The following is a 26,467-nucleotide window of genomic DNA, read 5'->3' as shown; positions in this document are numbered from 1 at the left end:
CCTAACGCTGTAGACTGGTGTTACATTTTTTAAAATCCGTATGCAGATTATTAATATTATAATTTTTTTTTTAGCATCACACTGTATCCCGCATGTAACCGGGTAAGAGAGGGAACCTAGTATTAAGAGAATTAATTTTCTTTCCGCCCAACTTCCGGAATATAGATAGATGTTGATGAGAAGCGGAGCTCAACGCTGCGTTTTTATTCGTTACTAGAACGAGGAAATGAAAATAATTTATCGCGTCATATGAATTTAAAGTCATTATTCATTTACAAAGACGTGAAAATTACGCATTATTTATAATTATTTAACATAATATGTATGTAAATTGAATGACAGTAAATTGTAGATAGACGCCATCATGGCGCTATTGCGAAGTATATAATAAAAAATAAACTTATTGTATATAAAATTACCACAATCTGTAATTAGGTATTCTATACAATACCTTTACAATGTATATGTATAGAACACCCGTGACGTCCAGACAATATATGAAAAATTATGAATATTATTTTAAATTGCATACTTTATCTAGATAATGAATAAAAATCCTAGGGATTGTACAGACTCCTTTTTTTTCGGTTGTAAACCATTGTCAATTTCGGTGAGTAACATATCTGGAAATAGGTCAGTAATTAGGCCCTTGGAAGTATTACATAGATTTTAGACAGACAGATAAAACTTTTTTAAAGTTATTTCGGTGCTAATTTCGTTTCACAAATTAAACGTAAATAGTGGGTTCGATTTCCATTCGGATAATCAATTATTTTGATTACGTACCTCTGATAAGAAGACAAAACGCGGCAGGAGTTTTCTTAGATTTATAATATTAGTATAGTTAAACACAAACAAATTCACAATCTAAAACCTAGTTTAAATATAATTACTTATTTTATTATTTAATCTTTTAAAAACAAAGATAAAAAAAACATAAATAATAACAAAATGTGTAATAACAATTTGATAAATCAAAAGGTTCAAGTTCCCGCGTCTTTTTGACAGCTGGAATGTTAATCTGTAATCCACAGATAATAAATTGCTTTCAATAGGAAATAATGTATTATGCCGTTATTAGATAAATCGTTTAATTTTATGGGAACATTTTGAATAAATTTAGTTTAATTATAATATATGTTTAAGACAAGTAGTGGCGCAGAGGCACAGGTGTGTGACTGTAAACAAGGCGACAAGTTGTGGGTTCAATTTCATTATTCAAATTCAATATCATTCATTTAATATTTGAATTTTCTCGGAATTTGGCGAAAAGTGGGGTACGGAAGTGTCGTTATGGGAACAGAGCGTCTTTTTGTTGGGTTCCCGGGTTACCTTTGCCTACCCTCATATTTACGGGATACAGCATAAACTTGAAAGAAATATAAGCTATAGCCTTCTTCTATAAATGGACTATGCAATATAAACATATTTTTCTTCAATTTATATATTTCGAAAAAAAATCACCAATTATAGTAGGTGGAAAAAAGTGTTTCTCAGGTCAACGTACTAGTGTCTGCTGATTTTCATACATAACTGAGTATATGTGCAAGTATATATTTATAATTGAATAAGTAATGTATACAGATAAAAATACAGGGCGTCACCTCTGTTTCAGATTGCAAGTTTGTTGACTTGTGCTTCTTTTTTCATTAAAAAAATAGGTAATAGACAATGTAGGTTATATCTACATATATAATAAAAATGTAACTTATCGTTGTCTGTAGGTACATGGAAGGTACATGAGAAAAACTATTATAATAATGATATATTATAACATTTATCAATGTAAGAGAACCTAAAGCAACGATATTTGAAAAACAATATTCATTTGTGTGTATGTTTGTGCACGATGATATCAGATCTCATCATCTTTTTATAAATATAGTATTGCACTGTAGTGGCGCAGTTGTCATATCTGTCTGTACACGATGCGAAGGATTTTCAATACCCGTACGGAGATTACTCATATTAAAAATATATTAAGGGAATAGTAGGTAGTATGCTAAAAAGTATTGTAAAAGCTGTTTGTTTCCCAATTTAAAATAAATATAAATATATAAATATCGTGGCTCGAGGGCACAAACGTACGACTAATAATCGCAGTTCGATTCCCATGCTGGGGAATAAAATATTTTCTTCTTTTTCTGGCAACGTGGCAAAGCGTGGCGTTGAGTTTCGCCACTCAACAAGCAACACCTCAAGAATTCGTCGGGAAGAGGAGAACAGAAGTGACTTAATGGGTAACAGAGTGTCTCAAAACTAGGTTATCATGTTCCATCTGACTAACCTGCCAAGTGCGGGATACATCGTGAAGCAGAAAGCTAGGGGAGCACTAAGAGAAGATTTTTCGGAATTCTTACGTCAACAGAAAGTAACAGGACTTTCCTTTTTACGTTTTAAAGTCCAAGTTGTGTGGCTAGTCACATATAAAAAAGATTCCACACTGTTATGTTACTAACTTATTTATTATTATCCACACCGATTTCGGCGATGGCGACTTCTTGCATGTCTAACTTTATTTTACTTTATTTTTGGTGGGCTCTTATGTGACTCGCTAAGCCGAATTTCGTTTTGAAAATCCGCTTACAGGACGCACAGTACAGTTGGCCAGCCTCGTTATATGTATAGGTGTAGGAGGGTTTGGGTTGAGTCTTCCGTAATTGGCGTTTGGCATCGAGATCTTCTAAGCGCTGTTTTTCGTACTCGTCCACATTTTTATGGACGGTGCGTCGCCATTCCGGTCTGAGACATGCTTTCTCCTCCCAGCACTCTGCCGGTATTTTGCAAGCCACAAGGTTGCGCTTGAGCACGTCTTTATACCGCAAATACTGTCCGCCTTGCTTTCGTTTCCCATGGGCAAGCTCTGAGAAAAAGACTGTCTTAGGCAATCTGTCGTCATCCAACCGCAAAACGTGACCACACCATCTTAGCTGCTGCTTCATAATCATTGCTTCTATACCCGACAAGCCACATCGACGTAAAACTTCAGTGTTTGTAATACGGTCCTGCCACTTTATTCCCAAAATTGACCTTAGACACTTAAGGTGAAATGTGTCGAGCCGCTTAATGTCTGCTTTATAGCAGCACCACGTCTCAGCAGCGTACAATAAGGTAGGCAGAACTATTGATTTGTAAACTAATATTTTAGTTTGCAATTTAAGGTCGTGGGAGTTCCAAGCACGCGTCCACAGTTTACCAAAAGCTGCTGCAGCGCACGCTATTCTGGCAGGTATCTCTGATGCCAAGGTGTTATCGTTTCTTATTCGGCTACCTAGATATTTGAAGTTTGAGACCTCCTCTAACGCGGTGCCATGTAGTGTAATGTCAGAATCATCCTTACAGCCACCACGGGGAGGTTGTTTTAAAACTTGGGTCTTACTAGTGCTTATAACCAAGCCGAAACGTTGACAGGACGCGTGCAACGAGTCTATATAGTCTTGAAGCGACTCGACTGAATCGGCCATGAGACAAACGTCATCGGCATACAAGATGTCCAAAATAGATGAGTTGGTGACTTGACGCTTGGCCCTGAGTCGAGAAAGATCAAACACGCTCCTATCCATCCGAAAGCTTATCTCGATTCTGCTATTACAAAATCTTATTGCATCCCTCATTACTGCAGCAAAGTATAAAGAAAACAAAGTGGGAGCCAAAACGCAGCCTTGCTTTACACCACTGGAAACTTGAAATTGATCCGAAAAGCCATTTTCGTGCTGGACTCTTGCCATCATATTGTCATGAAACTGGCGTATTAAGTTTAAAAGCTTTGCTGGACAACCTGCCTTCTCAAGGACAATCCAAAGAGCGTCACGCGATATCCTGTCAAAGGCTTTTTCTAAATCGATAAAGCACATGTACAGCGGACGGTATTGTTCCAGACTTTTTTCTTGGACTTGTCTCACGACAAAGATGGCGTCAACCGTACCTCTACCGCGACGGAAGCCACATTGGGTTTCTGGGAGAATTGTTTCGACGTGTTGGGACAGTCGATGGCCAATAATACAAGCCAAAATCTTACCAGCTACTGAGAGAAGAGAGATACCTCTGTACGAGCTGCAGTCAGCAATGTCTCCTTTACCCTTATATAACTTGCAGATAGAAGCATCTTTCCAGTCCTGTGGTATAATTTCACACTCCCATATCTCCAGGATGAGTTGATATAGCCTGCACTTAATATTTGGTCCGCTATATTTATATATCTCAGATGGCAAACCATCCATCCCAGGTGCCTTGGCATTCTTCATCTTACTGAGCGCGGCAACAAAGTCATCAAATGTTGGGGGTTCCGCTAAGGTCTTCACTGTTGGCAGGATTTCTAAGGAGTCAATATATACCAAGTCAGCAAGTTGAGCAGTAGGATTCAGAACATCATAAAAATGTTCCGCCCACCGAGCCACTATGTCACGCTGATCAATTAATCGTTGGGTCTTCTCCTTGTTGTACATCGGGGCAATCTTTTTATTTCGGGGCCCGAAAACAGTTTTTAAGCATTCAAAAAATCTACCGTATTGATTTGTATCAGCATATAGCTGCATCTCTGTTGCTTTATCCACCCACCATTTGTCTCTGAGAGCGCGCACCTTTAATTTTAGGCAGTGACTAGCTTTCCTCCGTTCAGAGATGTTACATGAAAGGAGACTACGTCTGTGGTCCTCAATGAGTTTCTTGATGGTACCTTCGGAATCATCGAACCAATCTTGGTTTTGCCGTTCGGTTTTCCCTATAACTTGAGAAGCACATCTATAGAGATTGTCAGCATATAACCGCCACTTCTCTTCAACAGACGTAGTACTTTCCATCGCTGGCATACTGGAACTGAAAGCATTGTCTAATTTCATTCCAAGTTCCTTATTTCCGACCAACTTTGCATAGTTTAGCTTCGTTGGGATCTTACGAGAGCTTCGACGTGGTGCTATTAATTGTAACCTAAGTTTAGACCGAACAAGTCGATGATCAGTCCATCCCTGGGCACCCCTCAGTACGCGAGTGATGGTAATCTCGTTGAGATCTCTCTTACGTGCTATAACGTAGTCCAAGAGATGCCAGTGCTTCGATCTTGGATGCATCCACGTGGTCTTAAATTTCTCAGGCAAACGAAAATAAGTGTTCGTAATCGACAAGCCAAATTTTGCGCACAAGGTAAGAAGATCAAACCCATTAGCGTTGCATTTTCCAATACCATGACGACCAAGTACACCATCCCAGGCAACATGATCATTCCCGACACATGCATTAAAATCGCCCAAGAGTAGGATTCTGTCAGATGAAGGTATTCTAGAGAGGACTTCGCCAAGTTCTAAATAAAATTTCAGTTTTTCTTCTTCTGGAGCTCGTAAAGTGGGGGCATAAACACTTATCAGATGGATGTACCTCTTAGATGTCAGTTGAAGTCTTAGTGTAATTATCCTATCATTGATACCTTTTGGTAGCTCCTGTAATTTACGTGCAAGCTCGTTACGCACTGCAAAACCCACTCCACTAGCAGCTCTTTCGGCACTGGATTTCCCGTACCAATAGTAAGTATAGCCTCCAAGGTGCTCGCGCAGCTCCCCGGCGTCACTGAGATGCGTCTCACTAATGGCGGCAATGTCGATATTATATCTAGCCAGCTCTCTCGCAATTAAAGCAGTTTTTCTCTCAGGACACGTACTCTGATCGCTATCCAAAAGTGTTCGAACGTTCCACGTTGCAATATTTAGTGTTACTGTTGATATGTACTGTTTTCTATTTCGACCGCATGAAGATGGTGAACAGGTGACCGCGGTTAGCCAACTGCTTATGAAACGAGACAGACAATTTTTAGGCCACCTTTTCTAGGCCCCTCCCCGGATTGGGGAAAGCAGAGCGGTCCCTAAATAGGGCTGCTTTGTTGTCAACTGAGCTGCCGAACGGATTCCCTGTCTCAATCGGAATACAGAGCGACCATCACCAGAAGACCGCCTACGTGCAGATGCCAACTAAGGTTTGGATACACCATATCCTCTCCTCACCATCAGCTCTCCATCGCCGCAGGGCTTAATATCAAAATCCAGGTAAACATGCCGAAGTCATTTACGCGTGAGTATATTTAAGTGGACAAACAGTTGCGCAGGTGCAAATCCACTCTCTCATCCTCGATATCCGGACGCCAATGGGCCGGGTGACCGGCACGACTGGCAGGAGATTGAGGTTGCAGGAGATTGGCCACACGTCACTAAAAGAGCCCCGACGTGCGCCCTTTAAGGCACATCACCAAATACCTTGCCGAACCGCTGTAGTAACCGGATACAGTTGCCTATCGACATTGCTCGCTTCTTACACCGGCTCGGGCTTTTGTTCATGATGGTGGGCTTCCCATAGACTGATTGCACCGGTCTAGACCGGTGGGCGGTGGGGTCGTCAATTCCCTACGCCACATTTGCTGTATGTGGTATGAGGCAATAGCAAAACGTAGCGCAAACGAGGTTTCTAGATGTCTTTATGACAAAAAATTACAAAATGGAACAAAAACATTTCGTTTTTAGTCAGACACTTGTGTGGGTCAAAACAGGTTTCATTTAAATTTATTTGTATATTTTTTCAAGATATTAAAGTATCACTTATAAAAGATATTAGTTTTAATTTTAATCATGCGAGTGCAATTATTTTGCCAATATTGATTTTTTTTGGCTTATAATAAGTGATCATTTTTAAAGTTAATATTTGCTTACAAAGCTTGTTTTACTTATCATTTCGTGTTGTTACGATAAAATAAACTTTAATACTTACTATTAACAATGATGTCTATGGTATGTCCACAAAATCAAATAGTTTGTACATGTAACATTGTGGCATGTGGCATATTCGACAAGTTGTAGGAGATGTGTTCCGGTTAAAAATATTATTTCTGACTTTTAAATATTTAAACAGCAGAATAACCGTATTTTACTTTCATGTTAGTAAAATTATCCACGTATATTAAACCTCTGTAAATTTTCATTAATCACGGCCATATATTAAAAAAAAAAAAAAAAAAAAAAAAAAAAAAAAAAAAAAAAAAGAAAATTAAAAAGCATTTTTAACAAAACATTTTTAACTCTCCTGTAAAATTTTCGATTTTCACATCGGACAATGTTAATAGGCACCGGCGATATGTACCAAGACGAGAGGAGCAGCTGCGCTAGCGCACCCGACGGCGACGACGCGTCACACGACTCTTCTATTTGCTCTTTGACTTTAACTTGTATTCCACAAACATGTCGTGCACATCCTGCAGCGAGCGCTCGATCTGCTTCACGAAGTTTGAGGAGCTCGTGATGGGGCAGCTGATCTTGCTGGAGACGTGGAAGAAGATAGTGTCCTCACCCACGATGATGTAGGAGACGCCGTAGCCGTCATCCGCCACGGGGCCAAACCCACCGCCAGCGCTCACGCAGCGCGGGTACTTCTTGAGGTCCAGCAGGCTGGTCTGCCCATGAGGCGTCTGGCTGGTGGAGAGGCGCCACGGCTCGTTGAACACCTCCTGCAGGAAGGGCGAGTCCAACTCCAGGTACTTAGACACCACATATAGGCAGAACAGGTGGCGGTCGATGCCGCGGCCTGCCATGGCATCCTGGTAGCCGAGCTGGTGGCGCGCGGCGGCAGCCCGGAACAGCTCCATGCGGCGGGCGAGCGGCGCACCGGCGTCCTGCATGGCGCGCACCCACGCCGCGCTCTCCAGGGTGCAGGAGCGCACTGTCTCCGTGCGGCCCTCTCGGTACAGCCGCGTCATGCTGGCCTCGTACGTGAGGCAGAAACGGCCCGCGTCGCGGAAGTACGCCAGCTGCAGCACCATCTGCACGAACGCGTCGGGCGACACGCGGCAGCTCTTCATGAAGCCCTTGCCGTATCCCGTGAACATGAGGATGCGCAGGTCCACGTCGCGCAGCAGGCGCGTGGCCACGTCGTGCGCGGTGTCGATGGCGGCCAGGAGCGGCGCGGGCAGGTCCCACAGAAGGCGCGCGGGCGCGGGCGGCGTGGCCTCCACGGAGCCGTGCGCGTTGCCGTCCGCGTCGTAGCCGTGCTCCAACTCCGACCAGATCACGTACTCCCACAGGTGGCCCATCACCGGCGCGTCCGCCCAAGTGTGTTCCGTGTTGAAGCCCACTGAGCCGTCGGTGCTGAAGCAGAGATTGAAGGACTTGTCGAACCACCGGTCGTCGCCGGAGCCGTGCAGCAGCACGCGCCCGTACGCGTCCAGCTTGGCGGCGTCGCGGTCGTCGAACCCGTAGGCGGCGTCGTCCAGACACACGTGGAAGGCGGCGCGCTCGATGGCGTGCAGCGAGGCACGGTTGGGCCCGCGCTGGAACCACGTGGCCCGAACGCGTGCCCAGTGTGCGCGCTCGCCCGCCGTCAGCGCGGCCAGGCGGCGCTCGCCCGCGCTCGCCGGCGGCGCCCGGCGCTCGTCGTCGTCGGCCAGTACGCACTCGAGCTGGCGCTGGATGTCGGCCGGCGCCAGCAGGCGGCCGCGCGCGTACACCGGCAGGCGGTAGTAACGGCCGCGGCGCTGCACGCTTACATGCGCGGCGTCGCGGTAGTGCACTAGGCGGTCGCTCTCAGCACCGGGTACGCGCGCCGTATTGAAAGCGCGCTCGTACTGCCACGAGCACAGCGGCACCATGCCTTGCAGCATGATGGGCTCCAGCTCCTGGCGCTCGATGAGGCGCCGGAACTTGAGGCAGAAATGTATGATGGTGGCGGCTCGCGCGGTCTGCACGCGCGTGGGCCGCAGCAGCGTGTCGGTGCCGTAGAAATTGCTTACTAACTAATAAGCATTCAACAGCCAGTACCAGTAGCCACGCCCGCGTTATGTTCCAACTTCCACACGTTCAATGGGAGGGAGCCCGCATTGCGTTACGACTTACGACGTGAAATTTTAAATAATAATAGATTGGTTATTATACTAGACTAGCGACCCCGCGCGGCATCGCCCGCTTGGTCAAGACGAATATTTATTTAATATTCCTATATTTTCATACCCTACTATTCACCGAATTCTGGAGGCATTGTGCGTTAAGTGGCTGAACTTAACGCCGTGGTTTGTCTCGTTACCGAAGCGAGGAAAATGAAAATATTAAATATTTCATATTATACATATCACAAGAATACTTACAAGAAATGTATGAGATTACACAGTGGCGTAGCTAGGGTATTTGCTGCCCGGTGCGGCTCGGGGGACTTGATGCCCCTTTGTAATCATCGACGATGACTTCTAAAAAAAAAAAACGTAATCGTCGACGTTGACTTCTAAAAAAAACGTGATCGTGGACGTTGAGTTCTAAAAAAAACCCTGATTTGAATGAAATTTGAATTGATGCCCTTTTCCTGTTGATGCCCGGTGCGACCGCCCCGCTCGCACCCCCCTAGCTACGCCACTGAGATTACAAAATTATATGTACTTATATGTCCAAAACTAAGTGTGATGACACTTAGACAGTTATCTGTGTTGAATAGGAACTTAAATTTAAATCATACAATGATAATCTAGTAAGTTTAAAGTCAGAATGGAAATCGAACTCACAACCTGCTACAAACGGGCGACCGTAACCGCTAATGGCAATGCAAAAAGGTGAGCTTCTTTATTAAATTGGTAAACAACTTTTTTATACCTTCACCCAGTTGAATGTTCTTTGTTTTGCCTTGCCAGAGAGAAGAAATGAAGATAATTAAAACAAAATTATTATCTCGAAAAAGGATCGAACCTACAAACAATGCGCTTACAGACAGTCTCCCGCTGCGCCGCGATGGCCTTTACACATACGAGTATGTATAGGAAATAACATTACGAAATAAGCTATAAAATTTTATATTTAATTTGAATGAGTTCCATTAAGCTTAACTGCTATAAAGGGCAGCAATAAATCATTTTTTATTAGTAGTAGGTACAAATTCCAATTGGGGAACGTTTAAAATATTGTTATTTATTCGGTTTTGTCAGAGTTGGACCTAGTACGGCATTTGGTTCCGCCTTCCGCAATTCACACAGGATAATCTATTCAATACAGATAAATTTACTGTAGCTCAGGGTTTTTAGCAAGAAACCGAGTCGTTTGGACTATAAACCGTTAAATCCTGATATTCTTGTTCTCACATGAATGTCGTGAAAATGCTTCCTTAGTGCTCCTCAACACTCCCCAAAGAACAAACAGAGCAAATTAAAATGTTCTGCGTTGCGTAGTTTTTGGGGAACGTAGCCTGTCAGACATACAGTAATGAAAGTGTTTTATATGTATACTATATAACTAAATAGATAAACGGACTACAATACGAACCAGTAGTTCCTGAGATTACCAAACAAATTGCTCAGCTTTTTTTATTAGTATGGATTATTTTAAGAATTTTTAAGAATTGCACTAATATTGTGTTAATGTTTATTTTTAAAAGTGTTAATTTCTTCTTAGGTATCTTAGAGTGTATACGAGTATATATATTTACGTCATTGCTTGAGTTAACGATCGATATACCGTGTAATTAAGAGATTTAAAGTGAGAGGATGTATCGAGACCAACCTTACGCACTGGAACAGTGAAAACGCGGTGGTTCTAGGTTCGATTGTAGGTTGAACAACAAGATTTTCATTATTTTCATTTCTTCACTCTTGTATGGCAATGCGCGACGTTGAGTACCTCTCCTCAACAAATGTAATGTATTTGGAGATATTTTGATTTTAGTTTCATATTGATATTTTTGTGGAGAAATATTTTTCAATGCTTGAGGCTTAATTTTTCTTAGTAAATATTCTGGTGTGGGCACCAGACTATTCCGGGATGGACACAGCCCGCCCGGCGCCTATTATCCCTACACTCATGGCAATGTCTGCAATTCGGAATAACGTAAAACTGAGTGTCTTAACACTAGGTCTCTCTGACTGCCCCATTGCGGATTTTTTATCCATAGGTATATATCGTCTCAAGCTCAACGCAAACATAGTTGCCAACAACGGTTAGTGAAGAATAATTGAATAAATCAATGACATTTGTATCATAATAATAAACGAAATATTTCTACTGTTACCAAGCGTCAATAATATTGAGTAAAAATAAAAAAAACAGCTTGCGTTAGCAAACCAAACGAGTTGGCAAATATTGAATCATGGAACAAAGTAAATGTTAATTTAAAATGGTGTCATAATTGTTTTATATCTGTACTGGCACGGCGGTACAGTGTATGAATGTAAACGTAAATTGTGGGTTCGAATTCCACTCTAAAAATACTCTTGCGAGTTCAACATAGTCCTTAATGGGTCCGTTCCGCCTGCATTGTATATTGAGTTTCGCCACTCAACGTGTAATGTCTCAAAAACTGTGCGGTGTATGGAAAACGGAGTATCTTCAGACTAGGTTCCCTCTGCGTTTGTGGGAAACAGCGGGAAGTTCAGAAAAGTAGGTATGTATTGAATAAACACAAAACGTCATCAAAATCAACACAGCCAAAGTGAAAGGCGAGGGAAACCGCTTAGCAACTAACACGAATCGATCGCGTGCTATTACACTACACTACAGACTCGAGTCTACTTACATATTTAACAATAACCTGTCCTGTTGTACGAACAGAACAGTGAAAATTTGTAGAAACAGATTTTAGTATTGTTATTATTTTATACAAAAGGACCTAAGAAATCCTAGCTTAATTAAAATACTATGATAGGATCTTAATTCTGTTTACGGAAATGTCCAAATGGAATCCAACGTCCTGCTGTTAAATCCGTCTTCATATCATTTGTAAAAAAAAAATATACAGTCGAATTGATAACCTCCTTTTCTTATAGAAGTCAGTTAAAAAAATACAAAAGCGATCTTTATTTTATTTCATTTAGTAGATAATCCCCTGAACAACCCTTCCCTTAACATTTTGTGTTTATTTTATTTAAATCGGTCCATTTCTTCGTATTTTCTTTGAAACAAATGCTACAAAATAACTGTAAATATCAAATTGGCCGGAATTTAAATGATAATGTCATCACGAAAGTACCTAATTCAGATTAGTTACTAAATACATAATTGAGTAGTTCAAGCGGGCGAAGCTGCGAGTGGGTCGCAAGTACATAATAATATATGCCCATCGATGTGTATGTGCAACTTAAACAATTATGTATATAAATTCGTTTTGACCTTCTTGGCTTGGACTTTGGATTGATCAATGTGAGAAAGCCCTTCGCCTACACGCGTCATTTGTAACCGGCACCAGTAACTATTGGGACACCAATTTCTATAGTTAATAAATAACATCATGTATTCATATTCATGCATGAATAAATTCCTGTTTACCGGTTCTGTTCCCGTGCAGATCAAATATTTGTACTGGTTCATATGTTTAAATATGTATTTGAAAATCTATAGACATTCTTGTATTGATAAAACGACAAAGTATTTATGTCTAGATTCCCACTAGCAGGAATGAATTAATTTTATTCCCTGTAACGGCGGGGCGTCGAATTTCGTAAGTCGACAAGTAATATCTCAAAAATTCGACAGTGCGAATGGAGTGTCTTAACACTAGGCTCCCGGTGCCTACCCTACTATAAGCGGGATACACACATAACATTATTTTAGGATACTGTTAGGATGTTGATGATGATGTAAAGAAATAGTTTCACCCATAGATAGAAGACTTGAAAATATATAATAGAGGTATCTATACCTCTATTATATATTTTAAGATATAAAGTGAGGTTTAGATCTATCTAAACCTCACTTTATATCTTAATTATTTTCATGTTAAAGGACAAACATTACCGGCGTTGAGTTCCACTTTCCAATACTAATTCAAAGAGATTTTGATACGGAAACAGAACGGAAAAACAATTCATTAGTTTCTGTTTCCCGACGGTGGTGACGGTGGTGGGTTGAGTCTCACTCGGGGAGTGTATTATTTTCTCTACTCTGGCAAGAAGACAAAGCGTGGCGTTGTGCTTTACATTGCAACACGTAATGTCTCGAACATTGGGCGGTACGTGGGGAATGGAGTGTCTTAACCCTAGGTATCCTTTGCCTATCCCGCTATTTGCGGGATACGGCGTGAAGTTAAAAAAATAGAATTTATCGTTACATCAAAGCCAGTTACGTTGTACGCGCCCTATTTTATAACTATAAGGAAAGTACTATTGAACAACATTCTACAAGTTCATAACTGCATTCCCAGTTCAGGCAGGGGCAACTTTACGAGTTTGATATATGCGTACAGTATAATTATAAGTACAGGTTCGATACCCGTGTAAGGAAGATGTAAATTACTATAAAAACTATACCAAGGATATTATAATCTATCATATATGCCAATATTACAAAGCAGAAATGAAGAGTGTATTTGCTTGACAGCGATAATGTCAGGAACAAGTTGATCTTTTTATTTAGTATAGTCCTAGGTAGGTTGTCATATACGAGTGTAGGTAAAAAAATATATAATATTAGGTATTTATATTGTCGTGCTGGCCACTTTAATCACAAATTTCTCCTTAAGATATCTCATTTTTTGTTTGTAACAATTCAGTGGTGGATACCAGACTATTTTTGGGTTGGCACAGACCTTATGCCACAAACCGCGAACTCATAGAAATTACTAAAACAAATTATATTCTTATTCAGAAGGGAAGCGGATACAGATCTCTAGTTTTATATTATTTTTTCTATTCGACCTATTTCTATAAGCGGCCCACTTAAAATGTGTCCCTTCGTTCGAGCAAATCTTAGGGATATTATAAATAACTTCATGTAATATCAAATTTACTTTGACCTCTCCATACATTAAATCTTAGTACGACGACAGTTCATATGAAATTGGTTATAACAAAACACGCATTGTAAATAATAGCTCCTTCTAACCAAAGAACACATACCTGCTAAGGTATTATGTTCTTATACAAATATCTTAGGACTATGAGATCTTGACTTCTCAATTGTGAAGAATACCTATAAATAATTATAGTAATATAACGGCGCGGCTTTGAAAACTAAAGTCTCACAGCCTTTTATTTGAAGAAGAATGATTAAGAGAAAAGAAATATTATTGCAAGAACCTTTTTATTTCAGTTTGACACTGTACCGCTATCATGGAAGGAGGCAGAGGGAATCTAGTGTTAACGCACTCCATTACCTACTTTCGAGGCATTGTGTGGCGGAACTCATCGCCACGCTTTTACCTTCTTACCAAAGCGAAATAATGAAAATATTAATAAATAATAACTTATTTCTCCGAGTGGAAACCGAACCCACAACCGTCAAGTTGACAGTCACAGTCACACGCAAGTTTATTTGAATTTGGCATTATTAAATATTTTAAAATATAAAATAATAATGAATGATTATAACAAATACGTATAAGATTTAATTTTTACTTACCTTCAATTTTTTTTAACACCGCCGGCCTTTCTAGACAAAGTTGTAAATTATAAAGACATTAATTTTATGTTCCACTTTTCTCGTTTTTATATTTTTAAGATATTAAAAACAATTTTCAAAAAAATATTTTTATTATTTTTTTTATTAACACTAGTATACTATTATTATTTTTATTTAGATCTCTAAACTATATACTATTGTAAGCTATATATTATATATATTTTTTATGAACTTAATAAAGTAGCTTAAACGAAAAAACTTAAAGCTAAAGTGCGGAACACTGCCTACTACCGCCGACGGAACCGCACTAATTTTGTTTTATTAGTTTACTTTCTTCATTCCAGTTCTTGCTTTCTGATAAACTTGCCAGCTTAAAATGACTTTTTATAACTTTTGAGCACTAGAAATAAATTGTCACGGTAAGATTGTAAAATACACGACAATTGTAAATGTTTTGATATTTTTATAGTGTATATGTATAAATTCATTATATTAATAATTTATAGCAATACGTTACGCCGATATAACGTTTAGTTATTGCTTGTAGCATTTGTAAATGCTTCTTTATTGATAACTTTATCAATATTATTGTAATAAATGTTTTTGTCCATTATTTAAATCTTGAAATTAAATATTTAATATGATTTTTAATATGAATGTGTATCATATATTTTTATTGTGCCTTTTAAAGTTAGTTAATTTACTTTTACATAAATTCGAGAAGCAGTAGCGAAACGCACTTGTCAAATTAACATTACAAATTTTCATTTTTTAAATGCCTTGGCTTGCAAATCAAAATGGCCGATGCTTCGAGAAAGGTGTGTCGCGGAAATATATAGAAAGTATTCATCCACACTGAACTGCAGTGAAAGTTTTCGTGTTCATTACTGGTTCGTAACTTTGTTTTGTGATTAATTAAGGTGGATTTAGTATGTTTGATGTTCAGCCCTTCAAACCAGGAGATAAGGATGTCAAGTATGGAGTTGAGCTTGGAGGTGATTCGTAATATGTGATTAAGTCGTTTGGCCTGTATCGCGAGGCCGTCGCCGCGTCCGCCCGGAGGCTGCATGTTCGCCTGGCGTGGGCCATATATCGCGCGATGATCGCACATCCGTCGGGTCGCGATATCGTATTGTTAAGTATGTCGGTTGGGTTACAGCGGCGTTGCTGGGCATCGAGTCCCGCCGCGTGGCGCCGCAACCCGCGCCCTGGGGCTTCGCCCCTCGCGTCCCGCGCGCGTTCGGAGCCCTCGCTCCTGAGTAACGGGCGGAGTGTTCGAGGTAAGCTTTTCAAATTACGCTCCAGGTGAGTGCCTGCGGACAAAATCAATACTGACCGGCCATTTTGTGAAAGTAAAAATAGATTGATGAGTAAGTAGGCGTTTAGATGTGGAACAATTTTCTTATGGTACGCAATGTACACTAAACAGAGATTACGTTCTTCTTGTTACAAATGTTTGTGTGTGCTTTACATGTCAATAGTCATCAAAATCGCAATGTATAAATCGTTGATCATGGTGTGAAACATTTTCAAAATTCCTTTCATCTTTACTGTGAACAAAAGAAAAATGATTACAAAATAAATAAATCTACTATTTGACAGATGTCATAGCTCCTTATATTATGTTTAATTAGTCAACACTATTGTAATAAAATAATAAAGAAAAATATAAGGCATTCACTTATATTATATCTACTTCATTAAAAACAAACTAAATAACCTGAAAACTTTCATCTTTTATCTAATAAAATATTTAGTTGCACTTTGACCTTGACATGTCATATGTAATTTATTAAGTACCCTTTTTTAAGTTTAGTTACTATAATATATATACATATATATACTCTTTAATGCATTTTGTGATTCACATTAATACCACCATTCATGCACCTTTTATAATTATTATAAAAGGTGTGTGAATTAAAATAAACTCATTTTTAATATTTTTTATAAATTCTTATAATTTTTACCTTTATGCTGTAACATTCATATAGCAGGCTAGAGAGAAAATGGAAATATTTAATTGTCCCTAGAGGAAATTGAAACTGCAACCATGTGTACCATCAAACATTGCGCACCTGCCCCATGATAACTTCATATCTTATATCTGTTTTGCATTATATGTTAATAAATAGTATTAACCTTGATTAAGTATATTAACAATTTTTATTAAACTAATACTTAAGTAATTGTTTTGATAACCATGCAAATAAAGGAATGACACAGTTTGGCAGTATCTAACTGTAAATGTGATGGTTCTAAGTTCAATCACCACTTGGGACAATGAATTATTTTTCTTCCCCTTTTGCTCTAAAAAGACAAAGATCATTTTGAATTCTGTCTATTCAAAACTCAATGTCTTGTATCTGGGCTAAAAATGTAAAATAAAACGAGAAGAGACATTTTTATAAGTGTCAAGCTGGTGACATTTTTTCCTACACATAGCAGTATACGCAGAGAGAACCTAGGAACCAAATATTATTATTATATTATAGACAAATTATACATAATCTTTATATCAATTGTAGCATGTGTCATTCTGATGTATTTATAACTAAAGTTTCATCTAAATATGTTCAGTAGTTTTTCCATCAAAGAAGGGAACAAAGATCCAAACATACATCCTACCAAACTTTCACATTTATAATATTAGTAGGATATTTTCTTCTAATCAAGACATTTTTCTTTCTCTAGTAAATAAATATTTTATACAAGTAAATGTAATTAATTTCCAGAATGTCGTCGCGTCGCAACGGGTCGGTGTCGCGGGCGGCGGAGGCGGCCTCCAAGAACCGCCTCCACATGGATCGCAACCCGCAACACTCGAGGTTGACAGGTGAGCTATTTGACTATGGTTATTGAGTTGTGGAACTCAACCCCATGCTAAGTAGCATAGCAAGGAAATCAAAATTAATTATTCCCTTGAGGGCAAATCCAACTCACAACCATTGCATCCACTTACAATTGGATGTTGTCCCACAATGGATTAAAATTTATAAAAAAAAGTTAGACCTGCCAAATTAGATTTTTCTTATATAATTTTTTAGATCCATCAAACCCTGCAGGCCGCAGGAAGGAAATTGACAATGTCATGAAGCGAGCCCGTCAGGCTTCACCTGGCAGCTGGGATCGGAAGCTTCTAGAAGTTGAGGAGAAAGATCCTAATAGGTATGTTATTGTATTATTTGTTTTTTAACTTTAGAACCTTGTGTTAACGCACTATGTTGGCCACTTGCCGTCGAATTCTGGAGACAGCGTGATGAACGACGCAGCTCAAAGCCACGCTTTGCCTCGGAGCCAGATCAAAAAAACGTAAATATTAAATATTTTATTTTCTTGAGTGGGAATCAAACCCACAACTTTCGCGTTTACAGTCGCGCTTCCAGAGCTGCTCCACGACGACCTAGGTAGATATGATATAATACTAATATACTATATAAAGTGGAGAACATAAATAAAGAATATAGTGTCCAAGAATATAGTGTAGTCACCTTAGATTATCTATTCCGACATTACGATCGAAGAGTCGTGGTATTTTTCTCACTTATCTTGTTCCCGAGTGTACAACTTAAGGACGGCCACGACTTGTCGATCGTACTGTATCCCGCTATATGCGATAAAGTAAAAATATTAATAAAATAAGAATCTAATCTAATCTGTATACAATATAAAAAAAATATCTGATTTGTATTCTGTGTGCACGGTAATAATTTATGTTTATACATTTAATTGATTCAATGCTTTTTATTTTTCATTTATTACATTTATTTATCTATTGCCTGAATAAATTCAAAATTTGCATAGATAAAAAATAAGTTTTAATGTTTTTTATACAATTATATAATGAAATTGCCCAAAAGGAGTATATATATATATAGTTTTGAATCTTTTCTTGATGTCCGTTAGTCAAAATAGTTTTTTTTTAAAAGAAAGTGGCAATTATCGATTTTTTTTATTTTGCATTGTAGGTGGCGGCACACAGGGTACAAACAGATGTACTTGGACGGTACTGACTCGGTATCACCGAGACGCTCCCGTTCACCCCGGAGGTCTAGGTAAATCCTGGAATACATAGGAACAGTATGGTCGATGAGTTGTAATCCCTTTAAAGTCAGCTGTAGATGGCTTATTGTCTTCCCTAATGAACAATGGGAAAACATTCAGGACACCTTACTTTTAAAATTAAGGCCTGCTGAGTTTCTTGCGCCGGTTCTTCTCAGGTCTGAGGCACTAACTTTAGTGAACTGGTGGTAAATTATTTGACGTCCAAAAAATGAAACTTGTAACTTTTTGTTTTGATTAAAAATATTTGAATTTGAATTTAGGGTGCCCACAACTCGTCGACCACAGTATGATAATTGGATAATTGATTGTGAAACATTAAAGACTCGCGTTTCCTATTCATTAGTAGGATTTTAGTGACATACTCTCTTAGTATTCTTATCTATATTCTCCAAATAACTTATAAATACTTATATTAGATTCTTTTCAATGATCAATGCACTCTTTAAATGGCATGACAACTGTTTATAGTGACATGGCATGAAAAAATGTATCTGTGACATTATACAACATGTTTATGTAATCTATTTTGTTTGGCGCCGTGAGGCCGTCGTGGCGCAGCGGCACAAAGTTGTGACTGTAACGCGACGGTTGTGGGTTCGATCCCCACTCGAGGAAGTGAAATATTTATTTACGTTTATATTTTCATTTCTTTGCTCTGGTGTCGAGGCAAAGCGCGGCGTTGAGTTCTGCCACGCAATGCCTTAAAAAATTCGGCAGAAAGTGGAGAATGGACTGTGTTAACACTAGCGTGAAGCTGATTTTAATTTATTTATTTTGTTTGTGTACATCTCTCAATAATTAAAAAGAATTAAAGAAGTTGTGTTTTGCCAAAGTGACAGCTTCATGCTTTATCCAGCAACTTAGCCGGCTAGGCAGAGAGAACCAAGTGTACAAACACTCCATTCTCCTCATGGCAAAAGCGAAACATTACATATTAATTAGCGGTGCTTAGCGATGCTCTCAAAGGCACAGATAATAAATTCCCATTTTCGTTTCAGATCACCCCCACCAGCTCGCAGATCGAGATCTATACGTAGATCCAGATCAATAGGTCGTAGATCGAGATCCCCGGTGACACGCCGGTCGCCACGCAAATCTAGAACAAGGAGCCCTAGGCGAAGCCCTAGAAGGAGTCCTAGGCGGAGTCCTGTTAGGTGATTGTTTTTATTAACTTCAAGCATCCTACTTGTATGTATCCTACTTCTGTATAGCAAGATTCCAAAACAAAGTTGGGAAACAGTTTTCAAGACATTGCATGTCGAGTGGCGAAACTCAACGCTGCGCTTTGCTTTGTTATCAGAGCTAGGAAATGAAAATAATAAATAATTTATACTCCCGGATGGCAATGACAAAGCGTCGTTAAGCGGCGCATTACATTATGCAGATTTGCATTTTAATGAATTCCACTTTCAGACGTAGTCCAGCCCGCAGCGTCCGTAGACGTTTGAGCCCTAGTCCCAGGCCTCGGCGCACTAGGCCTCCGCCACCGCCTCGTGGTGCAAGGCCACCTAGCCCGCCGGATCCCAGAAAAGTAAGGTTTTTACTTTTGTATAAAGAAAATTATTACCGAGTCCTTCCTGGCAGCAGTACAGCATCTAACTATAAATGTGGCGGTGGTGGGCTCTATCCCGCAAAGAGGAATGCAAAATGTTCTTTTCCTTGCTTTGGTAACAAGAAAAACTGCGGCGTTGAGGTCCGCAACACACAATATCTCGAAAATTAGGTTGTCTCTGAGCAGTCATCTATATCTTCAAGGCGGCCACGATTCGTCGATCGTACTGTAATGAAACTTAAATTTTAAATGAAATTAAGTTTAATTTACATGTTCTTTTTAGTCTTCACCGTCTGGTTCATCAGCTAGCAGTTGTTCCGATGAATCCTGTTCAGTGTGCTCTGCTAAAAATAAGAAGACTGCCTCTAAGAGTGTTAAGCCTGGGTGAGATACATATTTATAAAAAATAATTTTGTAATTATTTGTTAGTAATACATTGATGATACATGATTGTACACAAAAATAATACGAAAAACGTAGGAAAGTTTTAAATGTATTCTTAAGTTATCTTGTTGCTTCGAGTAAATTCTACAAACAATCTTTAGTAAATAAATAAAATATGTATTTGGTTTTTGTTCTTCAAAAAATAACAAATATCTACAAAATAATAGTAATTTTACCCACAGTAGTAGAGTGTCTCCATCACCCCCTCGCGGCAAACGCCCCCCTCCACCCACGGCGGCCCGCGCCGTACAGCCTACTAGAGAACTACTGAAAGCGAGAGAGAGCAGCAAGAGGAGTAGGGAGGAGAAGGTATGTAGGTTATGTTTTAACCACCTATGGTATATGACTCTGTTTTTGGTTATTGCAGACTTCAATAATAGGAGGTTATCACTTTGACAGGCTTTGTCCCTAGAAATACAATATAATTATGTATATATTGTATTTGTGAAATCCAATAAAATCTGAATAAAATTAAATTTTTATTTAGTAGTATTATAGTTTTTTACTTTAGTTTAGTATTATATTAGACGAATTATATAATTTGGCGCTTATTCATATGAATGTAATTGCTTGGTAGTAGAACAATACTGTATCTGGATGATAATCTCCACTACAAATTGAACTCCCCTTTAATAATAATTTGTACCCCCCAGGTATTAGAATGGCAGCGTTCCCAGCTAGCAGTCCGTCCCGTACCCCCCATACCGGCCGCCCAAATAAAACGCGAGGGAGAACGCCGCCGGCCCCGCTCGCGCCCCCCGCGCGGCGTTTCCCCCGCCGCCATCGCCGCCGCGCTCGCCGACAGTGACAGCGAGGAGAGCAGCGACGCCAGCGAAGAGGTTCAGCCGCAGAGGTATGTATACAGCTGCCCTAGCCTGTACCCTTTGGGCTGTGGATTGTACACTCGCATTTATGGGATGCACCCCTGGAGTGTGATGTACTCCTGGACATTGGAATGTACTCCCAAAAAAGCGGGAGGTAACCTCTGGGTAGTGAAAGTTACCTCTGAAATAGCAGCAGGTACCACTTGAAATGTTCCCTTAGATTATTATAATGTACCCTATGTGTGATGCGTTGCACATTGTGTTCTCCCTGCATCAATATATATTGATTTACTCTCTTCCAGACTGACTCTCTCTGAACGTTTTGGTAAAATGGCGCAATGGTCGGCCGCCAGGTGTGCCCGATTAGAGAACATGCGTATAACTCGTAGAGACAGCGCCCTCCACGTACACATAGAGAGAGACGAGGCAGGCGAAGCCGCGAGAGAGGCGGGGGACCCCCTGGACCCGCTCGCCAGGACTGGGGAATACCCGTGAGTATCTCTTTCCTACTGAAAAATTATAATTTTCATCATTGTAGACAGCCTTATTGTGATATTATTATAGAGGACTGCGGATTACTTTATGAAAGTGGCGGAACTTAACACCGTGCTTTTTCCTATACCTGAGCAAGGTAATGAAAATTTGAATCTTGCAATTTTCCAGATTGGGAACCCACAACTGTTGCTTTTAGAGCCACAAGTTATTTATTATTATTATTTATATTTGTTATTATCTTTTCCAGTGGCCTAGATCCTGCTCCTGTGGGCAGTTATCCGGAGGAACTGCTGGCCGTGGCACCGGGAGGGCTGCCATCGTGGGATGATGTGAGAGTGCGATATGATTATTACAAGAAGAGGGGGTATTTGAGAGGTTTGTATACATTTACACTGATTGTAACCTTTATATTAAAAAATGCCATTGATTTTTTTGCCAACTCTTTTCAACAAAACCTAATGTTAAGACACTCCGTTCAGTTTCACATTTGTATCCCTGGCCTGGCCTATATATTTATAATTTTGTTAATTGCAGGTTTAACCCTTGGCGATTACGTGAAATGGGAGGAATGGTGGTACAAGTACCAGGAGTGGTTGAAACGTGAACGCGCCTACGAACGATGGGCTGAAGGCGAGGGAGGCACTGTGAGTAAATCTTCCTTATATGACCTTGGTTAACTTTATTGGACCTTCAAGTACACAATATTGATGATGGAGGAAGGAAGGAAGGAGAGAATAAGCATTGAGTTCCTCACGTTTTGTCCAGTTTGCTAGTTATTGCCTATTGGTTAGCGAAATTTAACGCCGCGCCTCGGCAAATAAGACGATCACGTGAAAATTATTGAAATATAGACATTGACTGTGAATTAACTGAACCTACAACCATCGCGTTTATACTTAGACGTGGTTTAACTGATGATTTACAGTGAAACTCCTGTACAAGGACTGATTCATTTTAATTTTTCCTGCTGATGACATTCCCCGCCAATAAATATGTTTAGGATTAGACAGTGCGTGTGGCACCCATTTTCTTAACAACACTAGTATTTAATAATCTTAGCATTTGAAAGTTATACATGACATCCATTCCAGACGCGCCGCGAGCGTCGTCGCCGCGGTGGGCGCCACCGGCGCAGCTGAGGGCGCGCCGCCCCCGCCGCCGTCCTGTGTGTGGACCTGGCGGCGGGGGCCGCGCGTCACTGAGCGCGCGACCGCCACACTCCACGGGTCTGTATACCTGCCTGCATCTGTAGGCCGTCCCTCTGCCTATAAGCGGGATACTGCATAAAATTTAAAAAAAATCACTTGAAATAACTTTTTTATATATGTAGAATATAATTAATGATTTTACATTTTAAGTGAATTGAACTAATATTTTTTTGTTTTCACAGATTTACACTTACAACATCCACTTAGTTGGAACATTGTTGGAACTTGGAACATCGTTATACAAATACACTAATCAAAATGCAAAGTTTCACTTTCCCTCATGGTGTTTTTTTTAAACTTCGAAATGTAAGTGTACTGTGGTTGGTGTTATAGTGGTCATACTTGACTTTTATAAGTGAGTGTTTTTTTTATTTATATATATATTTTATGAAGAAATCGATGGATGAAGGTAATATGATTATGCTAGTGCAAACGACCCCTCCAAGGCTTCGCCCGCCTTAACTTATTGTTATATTATAGCCAGATTATAATATTTTTAAGACTTTGCCCGCTTTGATTATGGGCTGTTGAGTTATTTCGCGTTTTGGTGGGCAAGCGCAAATTTACGAAAATCGAAGTATCATTTATGAAAATCGGTTAAGTGGTTTCACAATTACAAAGAGCATAAGAACGATCATATATACCGTATTTGCCGCTAAAATATACCCCTTCTTTTGGGCCACCTTCATCCATCTATATCTTTGTCTATATGAAAAATGATTGTTTATTATGTAACTCAGAGTTTGTACTGATTAAGTATTTTATATGAGAAATAAGTAAATACATTTAAGTTTTTTATATAACCACATACTCACTCTCATTTGGTGCTGTAATGACATAATTGCAGTTTTTTGTAAAAAAAAGTAGACATTTAGAAAGAAAGACTACATAAGTAGAATGTCTCCTTCAAAATTACAAAAAAGTCTAAATACGTCATTGCACCACAAGTGGTATGGTACATTCATAATAAAACACAAAATTGACGGTAGCGGGACTCGAATATGAGTTTCTTATTAACCGTTCAAGTGCTCTGACCACTAAGCCATACGTTCTTATGAAGCTACGTAGGGTAATCTAATCCCGCTACTTTAAAATGTTTCATCATCATCATCATCATCATCATCGACAGCTATCGATCGTCCACTGTTGGACATAGGCCTTTCCCAATTCTCGCCACCACACTCGATCTTCAGCTCTTCGTACGCCATACACTCCCTGCCAACTTCTTTAGGTCGTCGATCGAACTGGCAGGGAGTCGCCACTCTAACGCCCGATGTTAATAATGTATCTCCTATCTCTAGTTAACGTCAATCTTGGATTGTTAGACATATCTATCCAATCTCTATCCTGCATGCCAATGAAAATGAAGTACTACGATAGGTTATTGGCAAGCTAAACTCAAAAAATGGATTGATTAGGATTGATTATTAACATCGGGCGTAAGACACGTCTATCCCAGCGCCTGTCGGCTCTACGACAAATGTGTCCGCCCAATGCCCCTTCAGCTTACTAAATCTTTGAGTTATGTAGATAACTGGATTTCCTTACTTCGGATTCCATCCTGTAGAGATACACCGAGCATAGGCCGCTCCATGGCGCGCTGAGCGACTTAAAATTCGTGGACGAGGCCTTTCGTTAGAGTCCATGTCCTTACATTTAAATAATTAATGCTTAAATATAAAGACTTACAAAGTATAATTTTGGTTAGACTTGTAATTTTGGTTTAGTTTCCCAACTTTTTATCTTGCGTAACCTAACGCCGCCTTTTGTCTCACCACAACGAGGTAATTGAATTAACTGAGCAGTATCCTGAGTTGTGGTTTATAGCTACCGCAATGGTATCTGTAATTTAACTACATAATATTATATATCAGTATTGATAAAGTTGTAAGTTTGAAATGAAATTATAGTTGTTTTTTATTTGTTAAAGAAGTGAATGAAAGAGGGTTATTTTTTACTGTATGAATCAACAGTGTAAAAGAACTAAAGAATTCGTTATAATGCAAATTAATATTGATTGATAATTAAAACCCCTGACACATAAAGCTCTAAAAAGTAAACATGTAGAAAAGAGCTAATTATCTTCAAATGGCTGAACATATTTTCTTGAACCATTGCTAAAATCATTCTTGATTGAGTCATTTTTCAAACAAAAAAAACACCAAAATCATTTAGGAGCCACAATGCCACAGAGTACATGATACACTATATGCACAAACACGTCTAACGAAATTGAACCTACATACTTAATAATATTAGTAATTATTTATCTATAAACTAACTAAAATTGAATATTAATTTATTATTATTAATTTTAGTTTTTACTAAATACTTTTGTGAACAAACACTAGAATTATACCCATAAAATAATATTTTGTAATTATTAATAATTTATCTATTTTATCTATGTACGTTGTAATGACATTTATGACAGATTATAAAATAGTGTTAGTAGAATATAGAACAACAAAAAAAATGTATTCTTATATAGGTAGATAGATAAATAACATTTGAATATTATTATGTTACGCTTTAAGTTAGACGATTTCTAATATATAGAATGTACAATTAACATAACGTATGTGCTGTCGTTTACTATGCTGATGACGTCACAGTTAAATATATATAAATAGTACAGTCTACTAGTCGTGGCCGCCCCGAAGCCTCCATTGTTCACTCAAATTTGCTCAGCTATCTACTATAGCTTAGCTATAGCGGCCACAACTCGTCGACCATACAGTAAACAGATTTTATTAGATTTAACCTTATTTTTTATATATACATAGCAGGCAGAACCTAGTGTAAATACACTTTGTTTTTTTTTGTTTTAGTGACGAATTTTTTAATCTTAAAAAAAAAAAAGAAAATGTCTTTATTAATGCCCCCAAATAGAGAAAGGAGAGCTAGATTATGTGTATTGTAATGTAGAACTAGAAAGTAAGTGATTATTTAAATATATTATTGAAAACTCCACTTGTTTTATTTTCTTTTAAAAAGAAAACAATTTTATCTGTTGTCATTATTTTTTACTATATATAATAATAACAAAATGTCACTTCGAAAAGGATGACTTAATTGTTTAAAGCTTTAGCTAAAGCTAATACTCACCTATATTAGCTTTAGCTAAACCCTTAGCCTACTATTTAATATTTATATATAGATTGGTCGATAATTATAATTTAAAATATTATAAATGTTACTTAAAAATATTACAAGTTATAGTAATGTACTTTTTTTTAAATTTAACAAGTGGATTTGTAATAAATAAATAGTAAAAAAGTAAAATGTAATCTCTTTTGTAAAATAATTTATATGATTTTTTCATTATCTTACACCTTGTGTAGAATAGAATTGTGAAGTATATATTATATCTATATAGTATAGTTATTGTAATGTATCGAAAATATACGTTTATATCAATATCGAGTGTTTGTATTGTGATTTTTTCCATGTAATTGAGAAACGTAACTTAATGTCGCGCTATGTTTTACCAGAGTGGGAAACTTTAATTTTCAACGAATCTCATGGAAGAGGGGATTCTAGTGC

General features: G+C 38.8%; 2 protein-coding genes and 1 pseudogene across 7 annotated transcripts in view; 1 reads left to right on the top strand and 2 right to left on the bottom strand.

The window, feature by feature from the left end:
* Gbs-70E (Glycogen binding subunit 70E) overlaps positions 1–14,761 on the bottom strand; it is a 37,091-nt gene extending 22,330 nt beyond the window's left edge. The window contains exon 1 of one of the 2 annotated variants that reach the window (XM_085200345.1): positions 14,334–14,761. The gene's annotated coding sequence lies outside the window, so the exon portion shown is untranslated. Of the gene's footprint in view, positions 1–9,109; positions 9,204–14,333 lie in introns of those variants that run through there. The other variant, XM_085200347.1, reaches the window with a different exon arrangement.
* Positions 7,039–12,167, bottom strand: LOC146530478 (carnitine O-palmitoyltransferase 1, liver isoform pseudogene; annotated as a pseudogene).
* Positions 14,762–15,071: 310 nt separating the features above from the next.
* Positions 15,072–26,343, top strand: LOC146530476 (uncharacterized). 5 transcript variants are annotated; one of them, XM_085200339.1, is made up of 14 exons: positions 15,073–15,223; positions 17,069–17,169; positions 17,381–17,501; positions 18,302–18,388; positions 19,397–19,552; positions 19,812–19,929; positions 20,234–20,334; positions 20,577–20,703; positions 21,048–21,247; positions 21,521–21,709; positions 21,961–22,088; positions 22,248–22,357; positions 22,805–22,939; positions 23,104–26,343. In XM_085200339.1, exons 2-13 carry the CDS (start codon positions 17,070–17,072, stop codon positions 22,850–22,852), a joined length of 1,485 nt encoding a protein of 494 aa, XP_085056465.1. In that variant the 5' UTR covers positions 15,073–15,223; position 17,069; the 3' UTR covers positions 22,853–22,939; positions 23,104–26,343. The 5 variants fall into 5 exon arrangements, with proteins under 5 accessions (XP_085056464.1, XP_085056465.1, XP_085056462.1 ...); XM_085200337.1 differs by lacking the exon at positions 22,805–22,939 and adding an exon at positions 15,493–15,613 and having other exon boundaries at positions 15,095–15,223; XM_085200338.1 differs by lacking the exon at positions 22,805–22,939 and having other exon boundaries at positions 15,072–15,223; positions 20,580–20,703.
* Positions 26,344–26,467: the final 124 nt, after the last annotated feature.

The sequence above is a fragment of the Heliconius melpomene genome, chromosome 17 (assembly GCF_056956725.1).
Source record: "Heliconius melpomene rosina isolate 202511_hmr_F chromosome 17, ASM5695672v1, whole genome shotgun sequence".
Taxonomy (NCBI): Eukaryota; Metazoa; Arthropoda; class Insecta; order Lepidoptera; family Nymphalidae; genus Heliconius; species Heliconius melpomene.
This window is presented reverse-complemented; position numbering and strand designations above follow the sequence as displayed.